The 8,681-nt window shown below is 46.0% G+C and overlaps 1 protein-coding gene across 1 annotated transcript; it reads right to left on the bottom strand.

Annotated features, from left to right (window-relative positions):
- Window positions 1-2,473: 2,473 nt before the first annotated feature.
- CISH (cytokine inducible SH2-containing protein) lies at window positions 2,474-8,124 on the bottom strand. Its single transcript, XM_010084533.1, has 3 exons — window positions 8,078-8,124; window positions 3,464-3,690; window positions 2,474-2,976 (listed from the first exon to the last, which is right to left on the bottom strand). Exons 1-3 carry the CDS (start codon window positions 8,122-8,124, stop codon window positions 2,474-2,476), a joined length of 777 nt encoding a protein of 258 aa, XP_010082835.1.
- Between the last annotated feature and the right edge of the window lie 557 nt (window positions 8,125-8,681).

Raw genomic sequence — 8,681 nt, 5'->3', positions numbered from 1 at the left:
TGTATTGCAGTAGCACCTAGAGAACCCTATTGTGCTAGATGCAGAACGAACATACAACAGAGATGGTCCCTGCCCATGTGAGCTTACAGCCTTCAGCTCAGCCTCTGCATCCTCCTGCTGGGGGATTAACCAGGCATTCATTCTCCTTACATGCTTCTGCCATCTTAGCTGGGCTCTCTTGGGGCAACGAGGTCAAACCTGCAGGCTTGATTTCCTCATTACGCCCAACAGAGTAAAGATCAAGTAGGAAGCAAGTTTCAGAGAGCTGAACAGCTTGCCCTTTCCCGCTGTACATTTCTCAAACTGATTTTTCCCATGCTGTAGATACCAAGCCTGCGGCTGAGCCATGTGGGCTTCCTGAGATCACTGCTGCTCCTTGAAGAGCTGTGGTTTCCTTGTTCCCAGTGTCCTCAGGCAGACAGAGGGGTTTGGATAAAAGGAAGCCTTTTCAGTGGTTTATGGTTTATATTATTAAAAAAAAAAAGTTTCCTTTTTTGTTTTGCCTTCTAAGTTTTCATTCTCGTTCAGTAGCTTCCCACGGTTGCTACCGTATGGGGCAAGGGGGAAGGATATAATAAAAAGCAAACCTGACATCACACATGCACGCTGTCAATCATGAAAGTATCAAAAACAAAGCTTGCAAGAGCACAGATTTGTATAAATGTGGAGGGAAAAAAATAAAAAAAGGACACTGACTAGCAGATCAGACCGTCTTGACCCTTTGGACAGCTCTACATTATGGTGGAAGAAACTCTACCCATGTTCTGATTTTGTCTCCTGGGTCACCATCCCATCCTTCTCCACCTCTTCTCCCAACACTCAGGTGGGATTTGTCTCTTCTGATTTACAGAGCCAGTCCCAGGGAGGGATGGATGAGGAATCCTTAACATTGGTTCATGCTTGATCAAGTTATGGGGCCTTAGGGGCAAAAGAAGCCAAAAGATAAGTTTCTCTAGTCCTGTCTGTTCCCTTCTCTACTCTCACTCAGTGGCATGGACTGGCTTCTATGGGCTGGGAAGATGATGGGATCATGTGAATGAAGAGGAAGGGGCAATTTCTCTGTCTGTGCTTGTTTGTGGGCAGATCCCATCTGCTCTTTATCCCTCCTGCTGGCAAGAGAGCAAGGGAGAGCCATTGTGCTTCCTTTCCAGATGTGTAAACCCAGAGCAAAAATTCTAATTAAGGATAACAAACATGCAAGTTGAAGAAAGGGAGAGGAGAAATCTGGACCTCAGCAAACATAAAAGTTGAATTGTGGTTTCCAGTGTGTGCTAGAGCCTGGCTCTGATTGAAGCCACGTGGCTTGTGAATACCGCTGGTAATAGCAGAGCAGCTGGCAGTTTGGCATTGTGTTAGCAGAGAGGAAGGACAGCTCTTTCTACTGAGGTGCTTCTAACTTGTTATCCCTTGGAAATAAATAAATAAATAAATATCCTGAAGCTGTCTGTGTCTTTGGTGCAGCTCAGCAGACTGTCTCTGAATCCCTGGTCAAGGAGACCTTGTTCTTGCCCCACGTCTTGCAAGGCAAGGGCAATGTCAGGGAACAGCACTTTCAAAACGCAAGCCAAATGCGGAGTGCTCTGAAACCAAATCCCTTTGCCTGCATATAAGAAAGTCAGGTTTCTGCTTACTTGTTTCTAAATGTTTAGTCAAAAACTTCCTTTGGAGATGGGGAAGATGAAAAAAAATGGGATGAGTGCTCCCTGGCCCAAGCTCAATATCCAGAATGTCTGCTTAGAGCTCTCGAGGAAGAAGGGCTTCCTCAAAGAAGTCTCCTGTCCACAACCTGTGATGCAGCATGCTACCAATGTGCTTTGAGGTTACGATACCCAGCCCCCTGTAGCTAAGGAAGAAAAGAAAATATTCTTTATCTCTGTAGAGGTGGGTCTAGATACAGTCATCTGAGTCCCGCACACCACAGAAGTCTGGGGGAGATTGGATGTGGACTCCTGTGACCTGTTACAGGGACAGGCTCAAACAGGTACTGTTTGGATGTGAATCCAAATCCAAATTCCCACAGATTTTTGGCTGCCTGTTGGCTGGGAGCCTTTATTCTATCTCTAATTCTACGAAAGAAAAAGAAACAAAAAACAATAAAGTAAAAGGTGCTTATTAAAATACGATGAGGAGAGAAACTGCAATGGAAATAAATAGCAAAAATAACAATGTTAACATCTCCGGTGTCACAGCAACTCTGAAATTCAAGTAGTGTGCACACATGCCTACAGCACTTTCTCACAGCCACTGCGGGCGCAGCCTGAGGTTCAGAGCTCAGATTGTGTCCTGTTGTTCACTGAAACAACCAACTCCTCCCTGGCGCTGGAATGGATTTAGAGAGAAGGGGAGAGGAAAGATGGATGCAGTCTCTGCTGAGAATCATGTCTTTACTGTGCCCACCTGGTGCCACGCTTTAGTGGGACAAAGACACAAAGTTCTCTTATTTCTGTCAAGCCTGAGATATAATGGCCATGCTTCAGAGCTGGAAAGGGTATTGCTTCAAATAGTCCCCCATCCGCCTGGGTAGAGGGAGCTGGTCCACGTCGGCTGTAGACTTGTTAATCCGTAGCCGGCACAGGTGCTGTAGACTGGGGATGCTGTCTTTGCGGCCGAGCGGTCGGATGAGTTTCAAGTGTACCGCAGCTGCTGCCATCTCTTTTTGCATGGGAGGTAGAGGAGACGGAGGCGAGTAAGGAGCCTCGTTCTTGCTTTCCATTGTGCAGGACATGACATAATGCTGGATAAGACTGACCACATCTGGGAAGGCCAGGATGCGAGGTTTGGACAAGTAGTTTGAGTCTAGCCGGAACTTGCTGTCAGCGTATTCGATGCGCACGTTGGTGGGACCTCGATTTGTCTTGACGGAGAGTGTGAACAGGTAGCTGGGGTGGGTGCTGTCCCGTACCAGGAAGGTGCCCTCAGGCATCTTTTGGAGATGCTGCTTGGCCTCGCTGGCGGTGATAGATCCCCAGTACCAACCTGGAAAAGCATCCCAGAAAGAACTTCTTAGGGAAAAAACATATTAAAGGACTGTCAGTGTATTTAGGGAAGACTTGAAGCCTGCTGAGTTCAGGACCTGGGAAGTAACCAAGCCCAGACTTGGTAAGACCTTCAGAAGTTAAGACCGTGTCAAGTTCTAAGGGTTTCCTGCCTGGGCTTGTCATTGCTGGGCTGGGGATGACTACTTTTGCAGCTAGTGCAGTTTACAAAGAGGGGCCTTTGTGCATTTCTTTCTCCTGATACAGTTTTAAAAGACAAAGCTTTTGTGTATGCTAGGTATAAATTACTTCACGATACAAGTTTTTAGAGACTGAAAATACACTTGCTGCATCCCCAAGAGTCAGCCACGGCTGTGACAAAACCAGGTTCCCATCTGCAGTGGGATCAGGAGGGATCTCAGACTGCAGACTTGTCTGTCTGCTCCCTGTACCCTTCTGACCCCATGGCTTTGAGAGCTGAGCCTTACCAGACTCTCGCAGATAGGAGAAGGTTTTTGCAATGCAGAGAAGGTCTTCTTCAGGGTCTCGTGTCTGAGGTGGGTTGCTGTCTGGAACTGGTGCTGCAAAGGCAGGCGCGGACTCCTCCTGGAAGGCTGTGACTGGGAGAGGCTGCATGATCGGCTCCGACAAATCCACCGCAATGCCCCTGAGTGACAGTCTCCTGATTTTCTCCTCCGCCAGCAAAGGATGAGGTCTGAAATAAAGGGCATACTCTGCTATTTTTCCTTGCCTTGAAATAGGTTGCAGTGTCTGTTCAGTTCATGCTACATTGTGCAACAGCATGTTATGTTGTATAAGCAGATCCTCAATATGATTATGTTTCAGAGAGAGGCAAGGGGGGAAAAATTACAGAGCTGAAGATGAGCCCTTAGGAGTAGGGGGAGTTGGCCTCTTTCACCTTGTAAAAGGTGATCTGTCTTGCAATCTAGTTTGATTGAAACCTGATATTTTTAGATGTTGCTTCTTAATATGTAGCTTCAGAGGCAATAAGGTTCATAGCAGCATTACAGCTCCACTTACATCATTACAATGTTGGAGCATTTCTTTTTCTGCCAGTAGGTTTGTTAGTCATTTACTGTAATATAATTAGAAGCAGAACTGGGAATAGCTTGGGCTTTGTCCTACCCGCTTTCTGCTCAAGGTTGACCTGATCCTGAATGTGTCTGTTAGAACTCAGGGTGACCTGATCTGGTAGTAGAATAATGGGAATTCCTGTTTTAGCCAAGCCTCTGCAGTGTTCAACGGCAGGACGGAGGCCTCAGCAGGACTGTAATCCCTGCAGGATTACAGCAGTGGGAGGTTCTGCCGTGACTGGGCTGCTGTGAACATTAATCCCTCTGTAGCCTAAGGAGAGCATTAGTGTAGCCATTCAGCATCTAAGCACAGTTTCAAGAAGCCTGGAGCTCTCGTGGGCCATGGGTGCTCTTTCTCTGCAGCATGGAGATTCCTAAAGGAAGGCAGAGCTCCAGGGAGAGGATGGGTGCTGGAGGACAGGGAAGTCATTCCCAGGCAAGCTCCTGAGCAAAAACATCAGTTTCTGTCTTTTCTTCCTAGGCTCTTTGCCTTTGTGTGCCCTGTACTGCTGCATATCCTGTGTTATGTCCCCCACATGCACTCACTTGTGTGAGATGTTCTTTCAGGCACTTAGCATAGGAAATGGCTGAGTTTCCAGAGAAATACAACACAGCGTGAGACTGTCACAGCACCATTGGAGCTGATGGTGATTGCAAAGGCAGCAGCCACCTCCTCCCACAGCACTGAAGAGAGAAGTGGAAGGAGACTCTGAGGTCACTTCCCTTCCGATCTTCCTCCTTCTATGTGAACAGAAACACTTTAGGTACATACATGGATGTGTTGTAAACTGATCTGCACCTGAGCATAGCTGCACTCCAGCTTCCAGACTGCCTGGAAGTATGAGATGGGGAGCAGGAAGAAGGGATTTGGGGGAAAAGTATGTTAGAGAGAACCTGAGAATGATTTCACAATGGTTTCTGAGCGAGAGCCATGATCAGTTCCATGACTCTGCATTTCTGATAAAGCCGTGTAGGTTTGGAGTAAGGTTTTTGTAAAACCACCGGTAAAATTGAATCTACGGAAAGACACTTCTTGCCCAAGCAATACATGGCAAAACCCCATAATTCTGTTGATATTTAGAAAATAATTTTCCATGTGTCAAATCACATTTCAGAAGTAGGATATCTGCTTGGCATTCATGGCATTTGATCCTCATTTCTTACTTTCTATTAATGAGCTGGAAGCCGAACCTAACAAAAGTGATTGCTGACCCTGGTCTTCACCAGGCACCCTTGATCCCAGGGACTGCGTTTTCAGTGGCTTTCACAGACCAGCAGATCTGAATATACTTTTATACCTGGAAATTGCTGCTGGGAAGCCTCCAAGTTCTCTTTTAAGTCCCACCTGATCTACATTTGTAGGTGTTGAGGGCTGCATTTTAAAAGATATTTGGATGTCTCCCTCTCAGTGTTGTGGTCTTCACAAATGTCTAGCTACCTGCCTTCTTGGGGAAAGGAGATTCTCAATTCTCCATTTCCCCCCTTTTTGAGCAAGGAGGAGGAAAAAACAGATCCTTCACTGTACTGAACGTAATGTAACAGTTCAGACTGTGCAAAGAGGGTGTTACACAGGACTGGTGGCAGAACATTCTCTCTCAGGTGTGTTCTTTTACCAACTGTTACTGAGCTGAAAATGACTGTGACCAAGGTTAAGTAAAATCATTCCTGCACCGCTCACTGCCCACTTGCTCCCCAGAACTTGAATACTGCAAATTCCAAATCTCTCTGAACTTACTTCCTCCTGGAAATGTTTTCTTGCCCACCTTTTGGGAATGGTTTTGAACACGAATAAAACTTTTCTTGTTCCTAGCATGCAACTATGCAACTACTTTTTTTTTTTTCTTTTTATATACCTATGTCAGTAGCTTTTACAGAGCTACTGCCTCTCTCTGAGGCAGAGCCCACATGCTTGAGATGAGGTTTCCCACTGTGCCCGCTCTCTGCTGCCTTACCCTTTCCACCACCTGAAGCTGAAGCCGCCCAAACCCCACGCAGTGGAGATTCTCCCACTGCAGCCAGAGAAGGGCCATGCTTATACTCTTCCTATTTTCCTTCTATATACCCGCCGTGTGCCCCCTCTCCCCCTACGAAAAGCCCTAGTGCAACTGTAGCCTCGAAGGAGCATGGTGGGATTAGAAATTCTCATAGACTGGGAGGTGCTGGTGTCCTAAACAACTTTGTACATTGGCTGGGGGAAAAAAAAAAAAAAAAAAAAAAAGAAAAAAGCTGCTGCTGTGACCAGAACAGCTCCAAGCACAGGAAGGGAGAGCAGAGATCAGTGAGTAATGGCAGGCTACAACTCTTAAGGGAAGAGGGATAAGAATAGTGTGCTGGGACAAGGACATGTTGAAAAATGTATGCTGACATGAAAAGTCAGCCCTTTAGCAGGGCAAAGTAGGTATTTGAAAATAATTAGTGCTTGTGAGAAAAAAAAGTAGAGGAGAGACATGGGGAATCAGGACTAAACAGAGTAAAGTGCTAGTACCAGAGCTGTGATGAGGAAGAAAACAAATATATAACATTTGGCATGCCTAGCTGGTAGCCTGTGTGGAGTCTCAAGAGAACCAGCAAATGAACTTCCCTGTGCTCTGGGAATTAGTGTTTCAAAAAGCCTTGGAAAGACAAGAAAGTTCAAGAGAATCAGATATGTCTGGTATCAGTTAGTGTTAGCTTTGCAGTTACTTTGCTGATAAGCTAAACTTTGTAATACAGTACAAATAGTACAAGAAAAAGTGTGTGGAGCCGCTCTCCCTTCCATCAGCCACATCCCAGGACTCCTGCGGGAGCTTGGTCTGAATAGGAGGCAGAGCATGAAGTCCAGGATATAGGAAATCCTAGAGGGTAATGAAAACTGAGCAATAAATGGTCATGAAAAAAGATATTAAGAGACAACCACCTACACACCTGGCTACATAACAAGTTCTTAGTGGGTGAAGGGAAGCAGTAGCTCTGGTATGTTAACCCTGGAGAAAAGCTTCAGAGAAGGGTGTCACAAAGCCCAAGCTGAAAAGCAAATTCCTTTTGCTGTAGCTGTAGGAACCGCATGTAGATTGAAAATGAGAATGAAAGTGAACCCACTTGAGTAGTAGGAAAATATTGGTAAGCATGAGCTGTCCTTGTCTGTGGAACAGATTTTAAGGGGAAAATGGCAGAAAAATCCCCACGCTTTAGTCATTAATCAGACAAGGCAAACACATTGCCTCCGAGGAAAATCCGCTGAGCACAGGAGGGATGGGCAATGCTGACATTACAGTTCAGGCTGAAACAAATGCTGACGCTTCCCAAATATGCAGCATGTGTAAAAATGCTGAATGATTCCTGCAGACCAGGTATTTACGCATGTTGATGACCTGTCATAGAGACACTGAAGTGCCAACACACCGGTACCAGACACCGGTACCAGCGAAGGGACCTGGATGTCACCTGTTGTACTGAACAGAGGTGATGTAACTATGTTTGTGTCCCCTATGGCTTTTGTTCTACAGAGTGCTGGGTGTGGGTAAGTCTGTATGTACATTTAATCTTACCCATAAAAGCAATAGAAAAGCAAAAGTATGTGTTTAGTATAAATATCTACTTAGAAATAGACAAAAGCATCTCAAGTCCGGGAAGTTGTTCCCTGTAAGCTGTTGGTTTCCACTGGGGCGTTAGAGAACCCCTCCGGTCCCGGGCTCCTGTCCCTGCTGGTGCCGCACACACACCCCAGAACCGCACACTCCAAGTCTCTGCTGCTTTTCACTCCCCCAAAGACTTCGAACACCATGCAATTTCTCATCAGTAGGAAGCACAGAAATCAGGAATACTTTATGGTCCTATGATTTTTGGCCATAAAGTCCAAGGCGCAGAGGACTCTCACGCAGAACTGAGCACTCGGCCAGTGTAACTCATTCCCGTTCCATTACAGTCACACACGGCACCGCACCCGAGCTGAAAAACTGTCCCAGAGAATCTTACTAATTACAGTTATCAAACCACAGCTTTTGAAAAGAAGGCTGCAAAGTGGCTTACCCCTGAACACAGAGGATCATGTCACTCCTGGACCAAGGGAAAAGCATTAAGTCTTCAAGAAGGTGGGAAATGCCTTCTCCTCTTCTCTTTTTTTTCTCTTCTCCTCTCCTTTTTCTTTGCTTCCCAGGAGGAGTAAGCTAGGTCCAGCCTCTAGTCAGGGTGCGAGGAGGCTGGAGAGTCCCAGCAAACCCCTTCTGCAGTCGGTTGTGTTCCAGGCACAGAAAGAGCCGAGCAGAAGGCGAGTCAGGCTGTCCGAGAACGACTTTACGGATTGTTTAGCAGCTTTGGCCAGGAAAATGTGTGCACTCTCAGTGCTTTAGAAAATAACGTATTCTTGTTCTGCTTTTCAGAAAACAACAACAACAAAAAGTTTACAAAAATAACCAGAGGAAAGGGAGATTACATATATCTAAAGAGGAACTAATCTTCCTTCAGAGCGATATTTTAGAAAAAATATTCAGAGCACTCTGAAATAATAATAAATAGATATCAATAAATAATGTCTCCCCGGTGCTGGGGGAAGAGAGCCGGCGGAGCAGCAACCTGCCTTTGCACTGACTCCAGAAGTAATGAAGCTCCGCGAAAAAAAAAACCCCAACCTACT

Source organism: Pterocles gutturalis, unplaced genomic scaffold (genome assembly GCF_000699245.1).
Source record: "Pterocles gutturalis isolate BGI_N339 unplaced genomic scaffold, ASM69924v1 scaffold50780, whole genome shotgun sequence".
Taxonomy (NCBI): Eukaryota; Metazoa; Chordata; class Aves; order Pterocliformes; family Pteroclidae; genus Pterocles; species Pterocles gutturalis.
The sequence above is the reverse complement of the archived record's forward strand: the minus strand, read 5'-3'. Positions and strand labels throughout refer to the sequence as shown.

Bases quoted from the DNA above. Each gene is read 5' to 3' on its own strand.
- CISH (XM_010084533.1), bottom strand. From the start codon at position 8,124: ATGCTTTTCCCTTGGTCCAGGAGTGACATGATCCTCTGTGTTCAGGG. The intron at 3,691-8,077 runs GTAAGCCACTTT...CCTTTATTTCAG, and splicing joins ATGATCCTCTGTGTTCAGGG to ACCTCATCCTTTGCTGGCGG. The intron at 2,977-3,463 runs GTAAGGCTCAGC...ATGCTTTTCCAG, and splicing joins CTCCTATCTGCGAGAGTCTG to GTTGGTACTGGGGATCTATC.